At 39.2% G+C, this 21,885-nt stretch overlaps 1 protein-coding gene across 1 annotated transcript in view; it reads left to right on the plus strand.

The window, feature by feature from the left end:
* LOC137431348 (kinesin heavy chain) overlaps positions 1 to 21,885 on the plus strand; it is a 172,233-nt gene that overhangs the window by 90,873 nt on the left and 59,475 nt on the right. The window contains exon 15 of the mRNA XM_068122579.2: positions 11,506 to 11,649. Coding sequence (XP_067978680.2) covers positions 11,506 to 11,649 — 144 coding nt within the window. The remainder of the gene's footprint in view (positions 1 to 11,505; positions 11,650 to 21,885) is intronic.

Consider the following 21,885-nt stretch of genomic DNA (forward strand, 5'->3'; position numbering starts at 1 on the left):
GTTTGAAATTCAAGTATGAAACATTTTATTCTGACGTCTTCATAGCACCTACACTATTTCGCGTAGGATTTTCCACTGTTGTGATAGCTGGGCAGAGTCATAAACTGACCCTGCTCTCCATGCAGCATCCTTGCCACTCTTGCTGTGAGCCATAGTAGATTTGAACAAGGCCTCCATCCAGTTGTAGTCGACTTGCCTCCTCACTCATCGTGAGTATGGAGCAAGTGTTGATGTGATGTTGATTGGCCAGCAAGATGTGGAACAGGGATGCCAGATGCATCCACAACGATGTTGGGACCATGGTGTTCAAGTTGTCCATGGTCCATACCAGGAGCAACCAGCAGAATTGTGCACAGCTGTTGTGGAGGAAAAGGCACAGCCGTTCGCTTGCAGCTCCATGCTGGCTCCCCGGAAGTTGGTGAAGTAATGACACACGTCACCGCATCCCGTAGAAATTGCAGGTAAAATGTCGCCGTCCTGCAATTGCTGACGTGATGAATGTTCGAGGCATTCGAACAAAAGTAAGTGATCGCCTTTTCTTCCATATGTTGCAGTGTGATCCAGGCAAATGGTCACATAAATTCCTTTGGTGAAGGTAAGCATCCATCTCCAACGTTACAAAGGAGAATGTCTTCATCATTCTTTGAGAAGGAGGGTGTATGCCAAGATTAACTTCCTTTTTAGCCACAAATTTTCTTTCTCGAACTTCTTCCCAATTCCGTTAGCACTCCTTTTGGGATGTGATCTGATCTTATCCTTTTACTCAGCCATATCTGAATCTGCTTTCCACACACACTGAATCAGATAGGGTACATCTCATCATAAAATCACCATATTTTAACTCATTTATTTCTTATAACAGTTTCACATTCAACCATTTGTTGTTTTCCTTAAAACATTCAAAAAGTTCTATTCATTTATATGCGTCACACAAATAATATTCAAATCAGGTATATATTTTACTACTAAACTAAAATAACATTTAAATTTGCTTTCAAATCAATATCGTTTGAAAATTAAACTCATGCAGTTATTTTAACACTACTGCAAGGAAATAAATGCATTTATAATGTGTATATGATTAAAATCACAAACAGGAATATCTAATTCCCAACAAATCTTGCAAACAAGTAAACTATGCATAATGTATTATTATCATAGTCCTCCTCACTTTTTTTTTTTTTTTTTTTTTTAAACGGTGTAACTTATGGTGATATGAGTTCACTGATCTGATAAAACTGACGCATTTCATAACATTTTCATTATGCCATCATCTTAACTCTACTGTACTCATTTGCAACATTACTTGATTCAATCATTTAATCTCGGTATTATTCATATCATCGTAAAATCTTTCTATTTTGGGTCCATATTTGTTTCTATTCTTATCAATCGCCTATGTTTATCAATTCGTTCCAAAATACCGCAATCAAAGGTTTTAACCAAAGCTCTACCAAACTATTTCCAATTTGACCTCAAAATACTAGTGAAACAATGATTCGAAGAATTAACTTCAAGGGGTCAACAAATTCATTCTATAACCAGATCTAATTTTCCCATCCAATAGTTTGCCTTGCCGAATGTCAAATTATAATACTTTAATAAACCTTCGAAAAATGTTTTCCATCTCAATAAATTCCCTTTTACAAATAGTCATGTGTAAATGACGTATTGAACTACAATTTTCTCTCAATGTGTTTGGCCTAAATGGCCGCAAAAGTGGCTGCCAGCATGCAGTACCTTTTTTTTATCTACCAAGCAAGTGCTCGTCCACATAAGACCTCTACCAAAATGTTGTTTTTAAAAACAAATCTGGGATTTCTGATTACATGGATGCACACTCTCAGGACATTTCAGGCTGCCGTTAACAATCCACTATGATAAATTAATTCCTTTACCCACAATCAAATAATTAACACACATTGAGGATATTATCCCTATCACATTCATTTATAGATTCATTACGTTGGATCTAAAAAGAAAATTTCTCACTAATATAAGGAAGAACAATAGCTCTTATAAGTCTTTGTAAGATCTCACTTAATTTACCCAGCATTGAAGAATTTATTTACTATCCATTCCCCTTCTGTTTAACCAGTGACTGTGTTTAAACTCCATAACTTAATTTGGTGAATCCCATGTGTACAGCTACCACTTATTGAAACCCCTACTTTTGTAGAAAATATCCAAATAAGTGGTTTTACACCCCCTTAACTATTTCTCATCCATTTCTATGCAACTAGTGAATACTACTGACACCAGTATGCCAATATAGGTGTGCCAGATAAACAAATATGTTGCAGGTACACGTAACATTGCGTTCTGAGGTTAAATAACATAACCGCGTTCATGTCTGCCCCTTGGTTTTAAGATTCACAATGCATTCCGTTTTAAAACTCACAATAGTTCAATTCAGCAAAATTTTCTTTACTATATTCCCATATCATCTATGCCTAAGACACATCCATACATACAGCACAATTTATATGCTGATAAAGTCCAGTTTATATATGTCAAAATCCATGAGCAGAGTACTCTGGGAAGTCAGTGTAAGACCTCTTCCAAATTTGGCTAATTTTGTACTCCCTCATTTTTTTTTTAATGAAACTCATATCCATAAATAGCTTTTTTATTCTCATATAAATTCTATCAAAAATGGAATCCCAAAACTACTCACAATTTTACTATTAATTAATGGCTGCTCATAACCCAGCACATCAAATCTTTATATTCCATCTCCCTTGACAAAAGAGATAATTTTCATAATCACATGATATTTCTATTTTATTTTACGAATTCTCTGGATATTCGATCCCATCCACATGAAACTATCTATTTCCAGACAAGCACATTGTCGGTTTCACCGATCTTGTAAGATTGACACACACACAAAAAAAACACAAACATTAACACACAAACATACACAAACCCAAGCCTTATGTATATTTGTTTGCGTTGGAACCATTAATAACAGATCAAGATGGGTGTCAATTTTATTTCAATTTCGTAAAATTTATCCTTTAATTTTAGAAACGCTAATACACAAATAGACAAAAGTTTATTCTTAGAAAAACCCCTATAATGTCACATTGAAATTACCCTTTTGGTTCCCATAATAATTTATCCAAATTTGACAACACATCCATTTACATGTCAGTCAACCACTGACCTATCAATCATGCAAAAGAATAGTCCAAAATTCCCACCTGATGATCATGTGACGCTTGTCACTTGGTTTCCAAAAATTTGCCAAGCAATCATTCCATCCTCTGCAAATTTAAAATATATATATTGTTTTGCCCAAAATGCTCCCTAAAACCACATTTATAATTGGCAAATATGGGGCTTCCAGAATGAACTCTAATTCTGGATCTTTTAATTCATGTTCCAAAAATGTCCAGTTTTGGCATCTGATCAATTAATTATTAAGTCGCTACCAAGCAAAAAGTAAAAGTCATTCTTGCTCCGAAAACTTTTCAGACTTTTCAGACACAAGAGGCGTCAACAGTTATTCATGTTGGTTTAATGATTTAATCTGTTGAGGCCAGTCATCATTTGGGATCTGCAGCAATGAAGGCCTAATCATTATCGGAGGTACCGGTAAGCACTGGTACCTTGGTTTGTCCTATGAACTAGTCTTCCTATTTGAATATGGACACCGTCGTTTCCAGTGTCCCATATTTCCACACTTGTAACATCGGTTTCTGTCATTTTCCTGATCTGCCCACCTGCTCACTTGTATTGGTGGGCTGCATCTCTGGATGCCTGGGTTGCCACTGCGATCTTTGGTTATCTCCTGAACCATAAAAAAATTCTCTTTACTGTTCTTTTTGGGGAGACAAATGGGAATCAGATGGGACAACTGTCACTTTTATTCCTATTTTCGAGGGCAGTTGTGCATTCATCTCCTCCGATGTATCCTGTATTCTTTTTATTTTAAGTTCTAGGTCCGTTATCCGTTCTTGGTGTTCCCATTTTCTGGATTCTACATCCCAGTAATGGAATGCAAGCCAGTCTACTGTTAAATTCTGTTGCTTCCTGGCTTTCAATTCTTGTCCTAATCTCTCCAATCGACTTCGCTCAAATGTACCATCTTTTGGAAACTCCTTATCATGTCCCTTTGTCCACAAATACCAATTTTCAACCTCACTAATAGCCTCTTCACCATATCGGTCGTACATATAATATGCACTAGTACCTTTGTTTGGAATATCCGGTTGTCCTTGTGTATTCTTACAAGCTGCATTCCCCATTCTGCCTGTATATGAATAACACTCAGTATTTACTCAATGTACCAGATAACTACCAAGACTACACTTAAAATTACACTTGTACCCCCTGTCAATTTCCTAGCTTATTTCCTATAAGCTCGACTCAGTAATCGTCCAGGAAGTGTCTCTCCACCTTTGCAATTGATGACTGCAAGTGATTGCCAGAGAGTCTCCCTGTTCCCACACCCCAATCGCACCGATCGGTGTTGTAGTTGGGTCAAATGGATCAGTATGAAATGGGTGAATCCGCAGATATCCCGTGCTGTTGGAGGGGAAATCACACAGAATAGTAACCGCACATATATCTATATATAGACTCACCACCTTGCTCAATTTCCAAGGTTGTCTTCACATTGATAATATCTCACAAATATCTCAAAACTTATTTGTTGAGACTTCACGTTCATCAATCAATCAATCAATTCAATTAAATCAATGCATCAATCTTCATCAATACATCACATTAACCAATCAGATAACTCTATACCTAAAGTTTCCCAATGTTGCCAGAACAGTTCCATCCACTGATGGAGATATATGATCATTGGTCGTCACCTTTGACCTATACCTTTTGTCAATTGACAAATCACCGTTCTGCCTCTGGATCATATCTGACATATTTTCCAATCTTGTCTGGCCACTATATCACAAATCCGACTTTAGCAACCACTGAAGGCAACCCAACTCTTCATTTGTGACATAGTCAGCCAAGATTAATCAACCAGGTATGAAACAGGTCACTGAGAAAATGTCCCAATTTAAATGGTACCCAAACGTCTTGACAATTAAAATTTTGTAAAACTCCTGAAGTGTTCTACCAACGGATGACAATTAATTCATAATATTTGCCAATTTTAATCCAAGCATGCTGAAATTTTGACACTTCATTTAATTCTATTACTTGTAATGCATCTAATCCTACAGGGCTCAAAAGTTGTCCTTTAAGCCCGTGCAATCATTTTACACTAAAAACTTCATGATCTTATTGCTGTCAATCATAACATCATGATCTTAAAATCATAATCATAATTATCATTACTATCATAATCATAGTCATACCATAACCATCCATTTAAAAACAACAAACATTTCCTGTATCACCACATCCACGTGGTATAATCAACAATAAAAAATGAGAACCGTACATAGCAAAAGGCTACCTCCTTACCACTTAGTATACCTATTGACAAGAAGTCATAACAATATCGAATAATCATTAAAAAATTAAAAAAGAAAAAAAATCGCTTTTTATTGCTCCTGCCGCAGCATTGTCCGCTCATCTGCCGTGACCAAACCGAAATAAAGGCAGCTCAACCATTACACAGCGCATTTAATGGCGCACGCCATAGGAACTCAACGCAATTTCGACTCGGCCAGAAAACGAGCAGTTTTCGCAGGACGTTACGCTAAACGTTAAAAAAAATTTGACGAGCACAGCACCCTTTGTCTAACGACCAACGCGGTCTATTAGTGGTTCTTTGGACTCGTGAAATTATTCCGAAAAAAAAACTAGAGAAAAAAAACAAAGAAAAAAACAAACATTTGTTTTGGAAAATTTGGAGAAAAAAAAGGAAAAAAAACAAGAAAAATCGTAATCGTTAAAAAATCGCTTTGTTTCCCCCCCCCCCCCCCCCCCCGATGTCAATGATCATCAATCAATGATGTCCATCCTCAATCAATGATGTTCCAACCATTCGGGATCTCAACCATTATTTTTTTAACGGGAAATCGACACACTTATGAGTTGTTAACCACCAAACTGAGCAGATATAGGACGCAAACCATTAAACTGGGATCACTTATAAAATATATACAAAATTCACATGAAATGAACAGAAATACATACAAAAGCATACGAAATACACAAAGCCATTTTTCAGTTTTCCATGACTGGACGAATGCAGCACCCTTCCTCTATCGCCCCAGGGGGTCCGTTAGTGGCTCTTTGAATTCGTAGAATGTACCGAGAAAAAACAAACTAGAGAACAAACGAGAAAAAAAGAAAAGAAAAATTTCAAATCCTACAAAGGAGCCTGGAAGAGAATGGAAAATCACAAGCTCTATCAAAGGAACAATAATATGTTGTTCCAAACCCACAACTACAAAAAAATCAGCCAAAAAAATCCTAATAAAATTCCATAGAACACCATTTAGCTCAATACAGCCTGATTCCTCATTTCACAAGTAGGAAACACAATGTAGCTTCTTGGGGGCCCTCCAAGGAGCGAGAATATGCTTCCCACCCATCCTATGACCTCCATCAAAAAGAGGATATTACATTTAAACCCGTATGGTTGTCTGTCTGCACAGAACAATTTTGATTTTCTCTACATTTGTTGGTATGAATGACAGAAAACTTCCATCACAGGTGGAACATCACCTGTGCAAGTGTATAAAATCATAATCATGGCGTTAATGACATGGTGTAGGCATCGTAATTGTTTTAACACAGCAATCTTAAAATCACTGAGAAAAATCCTGGCAAAAATCCACAAACCTGATTTGTGTCAATGATAATATTACCTACATAACATATTAATATTGATTTATAATAGGCAATAAAATGAAGTCATAACATCTCATGGCAAGGAGTTCAGGAAAAAAAACCCAATAACGTTTACCTGCAAGACATATTTCCACCCCATGCATCAATTGGAACAAATGAAGCATTCGAATCCAAAATAAATTTTCACAGCATGGTCCATGGTGCTTAATTACATTAGCTGTTGTATGAGCCTCAACCTGTAAGATCAAGTAAGAAATGAAGAGAGAAAGGGAGACAGAAAGATTGAGATGGAGAGAGAGGGCTAAGAAAGAAAAGAGAGAGAAGGAAAAAAGAAAAAAAAACAACAGGAGAGATGATCTCTTAATGATATTGATGATAAGAGACCGGTGAAAGTATGAAAATATGAAAGGTGAAAATATGAAATTTTCTTATTTTGAAAAGGCAGAACGACGATACGATATGATATGATTTCATATCATAATTTTGAAAAAGAAAAAAAAAATTGAAAATTTTGAAGACAGGTGAAAATATGAAATTATCAAATGTGCATCCCATGATACTAATTTTTAGAGATTCCGTATCCCAGTGGCATGGGATTGCCTCTCATTAATTTGTATCTTGATTGAATGATTTTTAGCTGTCATCCAAGATGGCCGCCGCCATAAAAAAAAATCCTAAAAAAATATATTTTCCTAATCAGGATAGCAATATAAAGGTAACAGGCATAGTGGGATGGGATGGGATTGGAGTTAGGATGGAGAGGGCGGGACATGGAAGGAGGGAGGGGGGAAGGGCGAGAGCACAAAGGAGTGAATGGAGGGAAGGAGTGAGGGGGGGCATAGAGGAATGAGGGGGGGGGGGGGTGCAAAGGAATGTACTAGGCAGTGGTGGTGGAAAGCAGGGACACAGACAAGCAGGACAAGCTGGGACAAGCTGGGATGCAATGTAAATCCTGGACGGATGCTGGATGTAAACTTGGATCATCCATCGACCAATAAATCGACCAGTTGCAATTAACCGAACCAAAAATACAGGGCCTGTCGGACATCTTGCTCTTCTTCTTCCATTTGCTCAAAATACCAAAAATTCAGTTAAAAAAATAAAAGAAATGAAAATACATCCAACCAAAACATCCATCTATCGGCCAATCATTTAACCAGCTCCTGGGACAAAATATATTTTCATTTGGTTTGTCTCATTGTGCTCGCTCTTGTATGAGCCTAAACCCAAATACTAAAGTTACAATTCAAGTGAGTTTTACTCAACCCAACCTGGCGGGGAGCCAGGAATACAGGTAGATTGGAAGAAGAAGAACAACGAGAAAAATTGGAAAAACAACAACAACAACGGCGATTATTTGCTCCATGGAAGCATTTGCTGCCTGGAACCTTTCAAAACACGTACATACTGATCCCATTTGAGGCACTACCACCCACTACTAATCCAGCTGCAATTTGACAATACAGTACATTGTGGCGGACACGAAAGTTCACTGGCGTGAGGGCATCATTCCACGCACCAAGTGGGCGGCGGCCATGCCCGAGGGGTAGGCGTGGCCGCGGGATATACACCGGGCGCGCAGCCCGGAGCACTCCAGTGCTACAGTTGAGCTCGTATAATAAAAGACTCTTAAACTTACCGCGTTGTCCGCTTCCTTCTTGTTGTACAAGTAAGCGCGCGTAGCACCGCGCTTCAACATACAGTTTAAGATGAGATGATGATGATGATGATGAGAGATGATGAGGTGTAAGAAGAGGTGGAGGGGTATGGTGGGGGGTGGGGGGTAAGGTGGGGGTGGGAGTAAGGTGGGGGTAGGGTGGGGTGGCGGAGAAAAAGAGGGGAGGGAGAAACATAAAAGGACAGAGTGTACATTAAAATGGAGTATCCCAGCTGCCACTCCTCCCAATGTGTTTTCCAACCATGCAAAGGCACCCCCTTTCACATAATCGTGGAAACACTCAGAGAAGAATTGGAAGCAAGAGGGAGACAGAAGTTCAAAGTGGATTGGCAACCATTCTATTCTAGGGACAGGGAGACCAAAGCAAAGATGGGGGGTTTGAAGAAAGAGGATCGACAGGATCTACAAAGCATTTGCATTCAATCCCGGGAATCATTTGCATCCCAGGAAGCATTTGCATCCCAGGAAGCATTTGCATGCATCGGTTTCAAAAATCGAGCAAATATGGAAAAATGACTCACGTGAAACCATGATCCGTCTCGGTGGTAGCCATGATTGTGTAGATGTCACATGATTAACATTTCGTCACAAGAACTCGCAAATGTGTTCCTTGGCGTCCAACTCTCACACCGGGTTCATGTTACAGCCACTGTCTGAGGTTAGCAAAAAATAATACGCATGAAAAAACTTCATACCTCACCGTATCTAAAGCGGACCTCTTTGAGTGTTGCAGTCGTACGGGCCACCACTTGTGGAGACCACCACACTGCGTTATCCATCTTGAGTCCTTAGCATATAAGACCCTGCCCGCTGAAATGAGGGATTTCCTGAACCTGGCTATCAAGGTAGTCAACTTTATCAAAGGTGGAGCCATAAACAGTCGCCTGTTCAAACAGCTGTGCAAGGACTTGGACTGCGATCATCAAGCCTTGCTTTTCCACACAAACGTGCGTTGGCTTTCGAAGGGAAACATGTTGGGGCGAGTCTACGAGCTGAGGGAAGAAGTCGCAACATTCCTAGACGTGCAGCGGAAGGCAGATCTCTACAAAATGTTCCAGTCCCGAGAATGTCAACTGCCTCTAGCTTACCTCGTAGACATCTTCGAAGCACTCAACGGTATCAACCAAAAACTGCACGGGAAGCACATAAACATTATCATGCAATACGACGCCATTCGAGCCTTCATGGCTAAACTCGACCTCTGGAAATGCCGAATGGAGGCCGGAAACATAGCTTGTTTCCCAAACTTGGACTCTGCCGTTCCGGACGGCCTTCTCGATTCAAAGTTAAAGAACCAAATCATCGATCATCTGACTGAACTCAAAGCGGAATTCATCCGCTACTTTCCAGACTTGGACGAAAAGCGAAAGACCTGGAAATTCATCAGAAACCCATTCCAATGCGACGTCGCTGATGTTTCGGAAGAGGTCCAGGAGGAGTTTCTGGAGCTGAAGTTAAACTCCTCGGCTGAGGATGACTTTGAAATTCTGGACCTGGAGACATTCTGGGTCAAGTATCTTCCTGTTTATCCTCTGATCTCGCTTCAAGCTGTTCCGATTCTGACGATGTTCGGATCCACGTATCTCTGCGAGGCTGCATTCTCCGCGCTGGTCGCTGTCAAGACCAAATACAGAAGCAAGCTGAACGTTGAAGGAGATCTGCGCTGTGCTCTCTCTGGCACGCGACCACAAATTCCGGATCTGATAGCTAAGAAGCAGTGCCAACCATCTCACTAAAATTTAGTGAGATTTTTGGCATTGCTTCTTTAGTGACTAAATTGTTGTTTCATTGATTTTGCGTCCTTTGACGTGACATTTCAACAAACGTGTTTTGTGTAGTTACCCTTTCCTTTCATCGATCCGTGCCTTGAGCTTGTTTGCGTTTTGATGCAATAAAACGAGGTTTGTAATCTCTCCTTTGTTATTTTGAAAGAACATTATCTGTTCAGGGGTACCAGATCCAGTGTTTGAAATAAGCCAGGGCCCGCTAGGGCCCGGCCCTGGCTGCCATGCTTAGGGCCCTGGCTGTTAACAGAATCTACGTCAATAGCCAGGGCCCAGGGCCCAGCCCTGGCTGGCTTCAATATCAACGAACAAACCCCTCAGAATGCACCACAGAGCACCTAGAATTCAAAAATTTCCCCCCAGCCCCCCCCGGTGAGAGGGGAAACCCCTCTCGCGCTCTCCCCAACGAGCGGCTTCGTCAGATGTAGGTGGAGGGGGGCGTGGAGACGAGCAACAATTGCTAAAGGGGGCGCGACACTAGAAAGGTTAAGAACCCCTGTTCTAAAAGATACCAATAATATTGTCCCAGCCATTTTAGGATTTCTGTGTGGAATAAGCTAAGATATAGTCATTTTTTCAGCTTTTTTGTTTTGTTCCATTGCAAACCAAAGAAATACATATGTGGATACCAAAAGATTTTTTTAATTTCAACAATTTTCTGGTAGAAATGGTACATTATTTTTTTAAAGTTCAAGGGTGCCAATATTTATTGCCATGACTGTAAATGACTGCGAAGACATTTTTCAACCACATCAACATCGATTAAATGTAAGTTCCCCTTGTATAAAAAAAAGAAAATGGAGAAAACAAAACGGGTACAACAAATGCGTCTCTCTAAATGCTTGGATGTTTCGAACGTTGATGCACTCTTCATGTTGGGATATTGGGTGATAATGCATGTTGGAACCATGTACTGTGATTTTGAGATGAAGCAATATGACTCGAACAACTGCTGATCTTTGATCAACAAAGCAGAACATTTTAAACCATGGAAATTATAGCTGGGTTTGGAAAGTGTATAGAAAATAAATCATACTATCATTGATGCTCAAGGAACCATCACCCTCTCTTGAGACGACAAATGTAAGGAGTTTGCTTTGGTACTTCAGCTCGAACAAAAGTGCATAATATACTAGTATAGTGCAACATATTTTCCCAGGATGTGAATTAGGAATTTGTTGTGTTCATGTGATATGTCAGGGCAATGCACCCTGCTCTTATAAATGAATTCCGTGTATATTGAAAATATCTGTTGTTGCATAACAGGCACACTTACAGAGTCTGGAGAATGAGTTGACCAAGCTGCAGGATGTAATGGCTTTCCAGCGAAAGAAAGTTGGAGAAATGATGTCTCTTCTACTACAGGAGCTTGCTGAGATTGAGGCAAACTTTGGAAGCAGAGAGATAAAGGTCAATGCCATTACTTTCTCTTGTGCTTCGTTATTCAATCATGCCCTTCTTTACTCATTTGTTGAGTTATGTCCTGAAATACTGTAAGAACTCCCATAAATGTTTTATTTTTCATTACAGGTGTTGCATCTCATGGAAAAGCAGAGATTAGCCATCTTAAATCCATTTTAAAATATGATTATGCGTATTAAGGTGCGTTATACAGGGTGCGCCAGAAATCACGATGGAACGAAAAAGAAGTGACTTTTATTGTTTTTTTTTGGGTATTGAAAATATGGTCAACCAATCGCATGATTTAAACGATTTCATTAATTATTTACTTACAGTGCCTTATTCACAGTATTCACACCGAAAGTATTCACACCCCTTGACCTTTTCACTTTTTACTCCCGCCAGGGAGTTGTGTGTGTGTGTGTGTGTGTGTGTGTGTGTGTGTGTGTGTGTGTGTGTGTGTGTGTGTGTGTGTGTGTGTGTGTGTGTGTGTGTGTGTGTGTGTGTGTGTGTGTGTGTGTGTGTGTGTGTGTGTGTGCGCGCGCGCATGCGCAAGATATCTGGAAAAGTTCTAAACGGATTTGGATGAAAGTTGGTGGGATGATTGCCCTTGGGATAAGGATGAATTGATTAGTTTTTGGTGAAGCTCAGGCTATTATTCCCGATCCAGGATTTTTTTACCATTGGAAGATAGGGCTCATTTTTTTTTTTAACATTATCTTCTATATATTCTATATTTAACATTGTGATATGAAAATAGTTTTCATATTTGTTGTAAATGTAGTTTAAACTCGTGGTTATGCGTTAGAGCGGTGTATTTTTTTTAGCAGCGCCGTCTTCAATGTTCATTTTTTTTTTTTCTAATAAAGACATTCTGTTATTTTAAAACCACCAAAGTGTGTATTAGGTTCCCCGTTTCATAAAATGTATCGTTTGATACGTATAATGCTTTAAAACTGTTTTTTTCTTCTTTTCTATTTTTTACCTCAGAAGAGATAACATTTAGCTCAGCGAATGTCATTCGCGGTGTCAGTATTTGATGAACTTATAAAGACTTAGTTCCAGATTTGTCAATGGCTGAGGTATATTAACAAACGAATAAACAGATTTGGCAAAATTCCACTTTTTAAAAAAAGATCGCATATTCACCCAGGGTTGTGAGAGGCTGAAGAAGAAGAAGAGAGGCTGAACAACACCTCGCATGGGCTTCCCAGACCAAATAAATAATTCTGGTTCTGGCTCTGCGATTTTCAGGTTTATTACTCCCGCCAGGGAGTAATGCATTCGATCGTGTCAGTCCGTGTGTGTTCGTGTGTTTGTGAACAAGATATCTGGAAAAGTTCTGAACGGATTTGGATGAAAGTTGGTGGGATGATTGCCCTTGGGATAAGGAAGAATTGATTAGTTTTTGGTGAAGCTCAGGATATTATTCCGGATCCAGGAATTTTTTTTGGAAAAGATTTTTTCTGTTTTACTGCAATAAAGCTTTTATTCTTATTCTTAAATTATGTTTTTCTCCTCTAATTCCGAGATATATCAAAATAAATTCTCTGACAGTTAGGGCTTACTTTCTTTTTCATTTATTAGTCCCCTACCGGTGTACACCGGAGGGGACTATAGGTTTGCACGCCGTCCCTCCGTCCGTTAGTCCGTCAGTCCGTCACGCAAAGAACAGTTTTCCGGACTTTTTTTCTAAACGCTTAATGCTAATGATTTCAAACTTGGTACATGGTTTCCTCATGATAAGTTACAGGTCAAGTTCGAACTTCACGACGTTTCGATCATTTTTAACAAAGTTATGGCACTTTGAACTTTGGTAATTCTGATAATTCTGATGATCCTTAACTCAGTGACATTTTAAGTTTTAATTTCCTTTAAAAACCAATTTCTCTGCAATAATAGGACCGATTGAGATAAAATTTTCACCATATTATGCTCGGTCTGTAGAATATTTTAATGGTAATTATGACGTCACAGGTTACGTCGTTCGGCCGCCATATTGTTTTTCGTGAAAACACGAAAACCACTTTTTCTCTGCAACGGCTGAACAAATCGATGCCAATCTTTGCAGGCAGAATCGCATACCCGTGACGAACAAAAATGTCCACGAGCATGACGTCATGCGTCACATGGTTTCAGAGTTATGACGTTTTTAAGCATGAACCTTTAAAGCCGAGCTCCTCCCTCATTTTTGATCCAATCGAGGGGAAACTTCACAGATCTGTTCAGCACTAAAATGTCCTTTTGGAATTTGCGATAGGGCATGTGGTTTGGCAGATGTCGTTAATTAAACGAAAATATTTTTTTTAATGGATATCTCTTGTTTATTTTCGAGTTCTCCTCAAGCCGCACTCCGCGTCCTCAGCCTCGTCTCGCGAACGTCAACAGCGCGACACAGCGCTCGCTTTCGTGAGGGGCGGAGCCAAGCTGAGCAACATATATTATATATATACACATCGATCATTGATCGTGAACCGGAAAATATAATAAATTACTGATGGTTTCAGAGGTATGACATTTTTAAGCATGAACCTTTAAAACTGAGCTCCTCCCTCATTTTTGATCCAATCGAGGGGAAACACCACAAATCTGTTCAGCATGTCAGTCTACTAAAATGTCCTTTTGGAATTTGCGATAGGGCATGTGGTTTGGCAGATATCGTTAATTAAACGAAAATATTAAAATAAAATAAAAAGAGGATATCTCTTGAATCGCCAGTACCTCAGACCGTGAGTTGGTAATAATTTATATAATTCACACAGTGCAATACGTGCAGGCCGCTCCACGGAGTGACCTTGCGGGCTTATCAACGAGACGAGGCGTGACACACGTGTCTCAGCATACCTCAGATCAAGTTTGAAAACCAGCATCAACCGTGCATAAATTTGCATATTCGATCATTTTTGACAAAGTTGTGGCACTTTGAACTTTGGTAGGGGACATGTATTGCAGCGCAATACTCAGAATGCTTGTTGTTTTGGGGAGAGGGGATGTTAAACAAAACGTATTATTCCAACTAAACCCACGGCGGGAGTATGCGCTCTACTGAGTGGCGTTCTAGTTGTTTTTGCAACCTTAATTTAAAATTGATGAAACTTATTCATTATTTGTCACTGATCTACACAAAATATGCCATAGTGTCAGTGAAAACATATTTTTAGAAATTTTTACAAATTTAATGAAAATGAAATCCAGAAATATCTAATTTACATAAGTATTCAGCACCCTGAGTCAATACTTCGTAGAAACACCTTTGGCAGCGATTACAGCTTCGAGTCTTCTTGTGTATGTCTATATCAGCTTTGCACATTTGGATTTGGGAAGTTTCTCCCATTCTTCCTTGTAGATTTGCTCAAGCTCTGTCAAGTTGGATGGGGAGTGTCAGTGAATAGCAATCTTGAAGTCTCTCAGCAGATTCTCAATAGGATTCAAGTCTGGGCTTTAGCTGGGCCATTCAAGGACTTTCACGTTCTTGTTCTGAAGCCAATTCCAGTTTTGCTTTGGCTGTATGCTTGGGGTCATTGTCCTGTTGGAGCATAAATCTTCACCCCAGTCTCAGGTGGTTTGCACTTTGAAGCAGGTTCTCTTGAAGGATTTGCCTGTATTTGGCTCCATTCACTGTTCCCTCTATCCTTATAAGTCACCCAGTCTCTGCTGCTGAAAAGCATCCCCATAGCATGATGCTGCCACCACAATGCTTCACGGTAGGGATGGTGTTAGATGGGTGGCGATCTGTGCTTGGTTTCCACCAGATGAAGCACTTTGCATTGAGGCCAAATATTTCAATTTTCATCGCAAGAGACCACACAAGCTTTTGCCTCATACTATTCGTCTTTCACGTGCCTTTTTGCAAATTCCAGGCGTGCTGTCATTTGCCTTTTCTCAGGAGTGGCTTCTGTCTGGCCAATTTCCCATAAATCCTAGATTTGTGAAGTGCTGCAGAGACTGTTGTCCTTCTGGCAGGTTCTCTCATCTTAGCCAAGGACCTCTGTACTTCTGTCACAGTGGTCATTGGGTTCTTTGTCACCTCCCTGATGAAGGCCCTTCTTGCCCGGCTGCTTAGTTTGGTTGGATGGCCAGCTCTAAGAAGAGTCTGGGTTGTTCCATATTCTTTCTATTTCCTAATGATGGAGCTCACTGTGCTCTTGGGAACTCTTAACACTCAATAAATTGTTTTATACCATTCCCGAGATCTATGCCTCCTCACAATTCTATCTCAGAGTTCTACATAGAGTTCCTTGGGCTTCATGGTTGTGTTTCTGCTCTGACATGCAGTGTCAACTGTGGGACCTTATGTAGAAAGGTGTGTTTCTTTCTAAATCATGTCCAATCAATTGATTTGGCCACAAGTGGACTCCTGTCAAGTTGTGGAGACATCCAAAGGATGATCAAAGAAATTGGATCCATCTGAGCTCACTTTGGACTGCCATACCAAAGGGGTTGAATACAAATTGACTCAAGACATTTCAGCTTTTCATTTTTAATTGATTTGTAAAATTTTATTAAAAAAATAAAATTCCACTCTGACATTATGGGGGTATTATGTCTAGATCAGTGACAAGTAAATCTCAATTCAATCCATTTAAAATTCAGGCTGTAACAACAAAATGTGAAATTGTCAAAGGGTGTGAATACTTTCTGAAGGCACTGTATTTACCTGTTATTGATAACATTAAATAAATATTGCATTCCATAATGAATTCTAGGACACCCTGTATAAGGCAGGACTGTTGTACTCAAGTCAGTGACATGTGTGGCAATCACTGGAGACTCAACATGACTTTGCACATTTGTATCTATATCCATATTTTAAAGTGTTTGTTTGTTTGTACATTTGTATGTTATTATTTCATCACTGAACTGTAGTATAGACGTAGAGGCCCAAAATTTTGGATGTAGTTGCTTCTGAATCTTCACAAAGTTTTGAGATAACACATGTTGGCTTTGGCATACGTTCTGAGGCCACTACAATGTGTATATTGGAAGGTGGGGTTCGGTAGTGCCGCCGGCCCACAGGCAAATGCTAACTACTGTTGTAGCAATGTGAGTACATAAACAAAGCCATGTCCACGCATTGACCACTTGTAAACATTTAATAACACTGGGAAAATACTCATTCGATTGACAAAAGTTATAACAGAGATACATAACATAGCTGGCTTACACAGCACAGGAGCCACGGGTCCAACGAGTATTCTTCCCCGATTCAGCTGTCTTCACTCCATTTATAGTAATCGAGAACAAAGGAGAAGATTTGGTTGGGTCCTCAAAGTGGGAGTAGTGCGGAGGAGGAGATCGGTGGATGACGAATTATTGTTAAGAAAGTAGGGAGGGGAAGATCCGGGGACGGGGAGTTATTGATAAGAAAGTAGGGAGTAGGGGGGGAGATCGGAGGACGAGGAATTCTTGATGAGCCATTATCTTCCCAGTTGGTCACTTGAATCAGGAGCGTCAGAAGATGCTTGTCTTTGTAAAACAAAGCTTTCACCGATCTTATCCCCAAGTTAGCATTAACACAGTACTGCACACGAATGGGAGATATGTAGATGTCTTTTCATCACATATGCAATTCTTGGCTCTGACCGAAAGTCTGTACGTTATACCTACTCTTAAATCCTTGAAAATGATAACGCAGTATTGTTTAAGATTCATCAAAGAACTGAACTATTTCTATCTCATGAACAATACATCGGAGTTTGATACCTTCATGAGGATATGTATGAGGAGAGCCCAGGAAGGGCATTTGTCATTAGAATGAATTTTATTAATTAAGAGGACAAGGGACAAATTTAAAATTAGGATGCCAGCGATAACTCGCTTACTCCCTAGGATAGAACACTTTAGAAGTTTTATACTTCTATACTACCAGGAGGCCATAGTTTATCAATGCCAACACACCCCAAAACCATAAGCAGGAAAAGCTCACCCATTCAAAATTCTTTTCTTTTTTTCATTCATTTTTGAAAATCTTTTTTTTCATTTTTGAAAAAACAAAATATATTTTTGAAAAATCATTTTTGAATATATATTTTCTTTTTTGAAAAAAAAAATACCATTTCAAATTTTTTAAATTTCATTTTCAGAATTTTTCAATTCAAATTCTAATTCAAAAAAATTAGAATTTCAAATTTGAAAATACTTTTTGAAAAATAAAAATGTTTTTATTTTTTATTTTTGAAAACTCATTTTTTAAATGTCATTCACAAAGTTCCATAAATAAGATGCTCATATCAGTCCAATACACACCCAAAAAAGTGTAACGAGGTATGTATGCGTATGCATTATGCATGTAGGGTCATTCCATTTCAATTCACATACCCTCCTTTTCTGACACCTCTCAGATTTGCTTGGAAATCTTTCTAAAAATACCTCTTCATGACAAAGGAATCCCAAGTTTCAGCTAAATATCTCCAACGGTTTTTGAGTTCCAGCCCCTAAAAATATGGATGCAACGCACCTTTTTCACACCCTTGAATTGCGTATGTTTTAGTAGCGTTTTTGAAGACCCATATCTTCAGTTGTAATAGAAATAGAAATCTGGAAGTTGGTTTCTAATCTAATTCTGGCCCAGGCTTTCAGATTCCGCAGCCAGAAATTGCTTAGCTCTTCTACTTTGGAAGTATGGACCCCCAAATAATCGTTATTTTGGTTTGGCGCTAAATGAAGTTTTGAAATTTTGGGGGTGCATAAAATTTACCCTTTTGAAGTTTTTTTTATTCCAATGTTTGACAAAACCACCCATACGGACTTCATGGAAGTGTTTCTGCTCTGACATGCAGTGTCAACTGTGGGACCTTATGTAGAAAGGTGTGTTTCTTTCTAAATCATGTCCAATCAATTGATTTGGCCACAAGTGGACTCCTGTCAAGTTGTGGAGACATCCAAAGGATGATCAAAGAAATTGGATCCATCTGAGCTCACTTTGGACTGCCATACCATATGCCATACGGGTTGATCCCGTGGGTACGTGTTAGGGCTACTGAGCTTTTAACCATAGAAACTAACATACTGAATCATACCTTTCAATCAGTAAACACTTTGATTATCAACTTGTGTATTAACTGACTTTTTCTCAAAGGGTACTTTTTGTCCCTATGCCACCAAAAATTTCAGTCCAGAAACTAAGTCAAGTATGAGAAGATGATTATTATTCAACCAGGATGTACAAAAACATTAATCATAGCTTCAGATTGATGCACATGATGAAAATAAAATGATAAAGGAGCAATATCTTCCATAATTTTCGGAAAAAAACCATTTTAACCCTTTGTAAGCTATTTTATATATATATATAACTGTGAGAAATAGTAGAAACTCCACAGTACGAGCAGGGCGTCTCATTTGCATTGAATAAATAATCGGGAGATTGAATAAGACGCGGACGTAGCTTCAGGGCTTCGATCTTTAATTCGACAAGCTTTCGACCAACAAAGGTCTTCTTCTGAGTCTACAAAAACAGCAGGCATGTATATCAGTCAAGTATGTGTAGTGATATGTGTGTAAGATGTGTGATATGTGTAGAAAATGCATACAGAAGGAAGAGCCACGCCAAAGCTCACTCACCGGCCCCAAGTTCAACGGAAGTGAAGCGCAGCTTACAGTTACGGTTTGCGTTACATTTCCGGTGCACGTGCATATACAAATATAGGGATACATACATTCATAAACATACAAGCATATATTCATATGCCATTTATATTCATATAATATATTTATATATTTATATAAATGACATACAAAGGTAGAATGAATGAATGGGTGAATGAATGAATGAATGAATGAATGAATGGGTTACGGTTAACAATTTGATTGGGTTGATGTAGGAACATGCTTTAATCATCAAAATTTATGCCATGAGGGATTTTTGTCCGAAGCTACGTCCGTGTCTTATTCAATCTCCCGATTATATATACTAGGGCATGCCCGTACTATATCTATATCTAAAATTATATCCCCCCCTCTATTTACATGAAATGGTTTGGTCCATGAAATGTTTTGGTCCATTCGCAACGCCAAAGCGAACGGCGAACGCTTTACATGAAATGGTTTGGTGCATGAAATGTTTTGGTCCATTCGCAACGCCAAAGCGAACGGCGAACGGCTTGCGAGTACAGTGACAATCCCCCCGGGGTTTTTATTAGTTTTAAAACATAGTTTAACGCCAACATAGCGCCAACATAGTTTGCAAACGTGAAATAAATGAATACGCTCTCAAATGTGCCATCCGAGGCAGAGTGTGTCCGCCACGTTCGGCACACGCGATAGCTCGCTGCTCTGATTGGTTGAATCGTTTTTTGGACATAGCTCGGTAAGTAATTGTCCGATTAATATGAAACCTTGAAAAGGCACATCCTCGGGTCCCCAGCAATATACCTGGCAAGTTTAAAGTATATCGGACCCGTGGTTGTCGAGAAACAGCGGTCACAGACAAACAAACGTACAAACAAACACACAGAGATTACTGGAATTATATATACTAGGGCATGCCCGTACTATATCTATATCTAAAATTATATCCCCCCCCCTCTATTTACATGAAATGGTTTGGTCCAAAGCGAACGGCTTGCGAGTGGTGACAATCCCCCCCCTCTATTTACATGCAATGGTTTGGTCCAAAGCGAACGGCTTCCGGAGTTTGGTAAAGAAATCGCCATCGCGTGCACAAACGCGCAGGAAAGCGAATGAATCGCAAATTCGTTTTTATTAGTTGTAAAACATAGTTTAACGCCAACATAGTTTGCAAACGTGAAATAAATGAATACGCTCTCAAATGTGCCATCCGAGGCAGAGTGTGCCCGCCACGTTCGGCACACGCGATCGTTCGCTGCTCTCTGATTGGTTGAATCGTTTTTTGGACATAGCTCGGTAAGTAATTGTCCGATTAATATGAAACCTTGAAAAGGCACATCCTCGGGTCCCCAGCAATATACCTGGCAAGTTAAAAGTATATCGGACCCGTGGTTGTCGAGAAACAGCGGTCACAGACAAACGTACAGACAGAGATTACTGGAATTATAGATAGATAGATATATATATATATATATATATATATATATATATATATATATATATATGTATGTATATGTATGTATGTATATATATGTATATATATATATATACACATACATACATACACTGGAACCCCGATATAACGAACTGCTCGGGAGACATAAAAAAAGTTCGTTATTTTGAAGTGTTCGTAATACTGAATAACGTACGAATCACCATACTATCACACCAATTCATATGCAAAACAACAAACTCTTTGTATTGTTCATTCATGTACATTTTATTGTTCGATTGTACGAATAAAAAACTTTTAAAAACATTGCTGTTGTGTCATTGTTCAAGTACATGTAATATTGTTCAAGTACATGTAATGTCATTGTTCAAGTACATGTAATATTGTTCAAGTACATGTAATGTCATTGTTCAAGTATGTACATGTAATATTGTTCAAGTACATGTAATGGCATTGTTCAAGTTCAAGTACATGTACATGTTCAAGTACATAAATAAAATGTTCAAGTACATGTAATATTCACCGAATGTTCAATTTACTGCGTGAAGAAACTGGTAATCTTGGATTGTTTACTCTTGGAGGTGGCGTTTTCTTTGCATGCATAAGATAATAGCTGACGGAGCTGTAAAACTTTAATGCTGTCGACTGGTTGCCCTTCAAACCAGGAAAGTGCTGTTTCAAGTCCGGCAATTACATCAGATGTTGCTGGAACGTCTTGTGGTTCATTGGTGTCATCAGAGTCACTTTCGATGTCACACTGCAGTGTTGTTTCACGAACGGAGGCGATAATTTCTTCATCGGTCATCGAACTGGTCACGGGAACGTCTTCATCGACGTCCACCCATAATCTTGCAAGATTATCCAAATCTTCGCCATTAACTTCAGCAATGTGCTGCAAATCTCTGGCAATTTCCGATAAAAGGACATCGTCACTCTCATCAAACTCAGGATCGGTGTTTTCTTCATTGGCTGCGTCATCAACAGGATAAATGGCGGCACCGAGTGATTTCTTCCAGCACTTGTTGACCGTTGGCGGCGCTATATCAGCCCAGGCAAGACAAGATCTTGCGTTTACGGGACGGTGTCGCCATATTGATTTACCTTACGTTAAACAATAGAATCTCATTAAATATGCGGGGGACAGGAAGTTCGTTCGTTATATCCGGAAGTTCGTAATACTGGTGTTCGTTATAGCGGGGTTCCAGTGTATATATATATATACA

This window comes from Myxine glutinosa, chromosome 7, assembly GCF_964187855.1.
Source record: "Myxine glutinosa chromosome 7, kmMyxGlut1.1, whole genome shotgun sequence".
Classification (NCBI taxonomy): Eukaryota; Metazoa; Chordata; class Myxini; order Myxiniformes; family Myxinidae; genus Myxine; species Myxine glutinosa.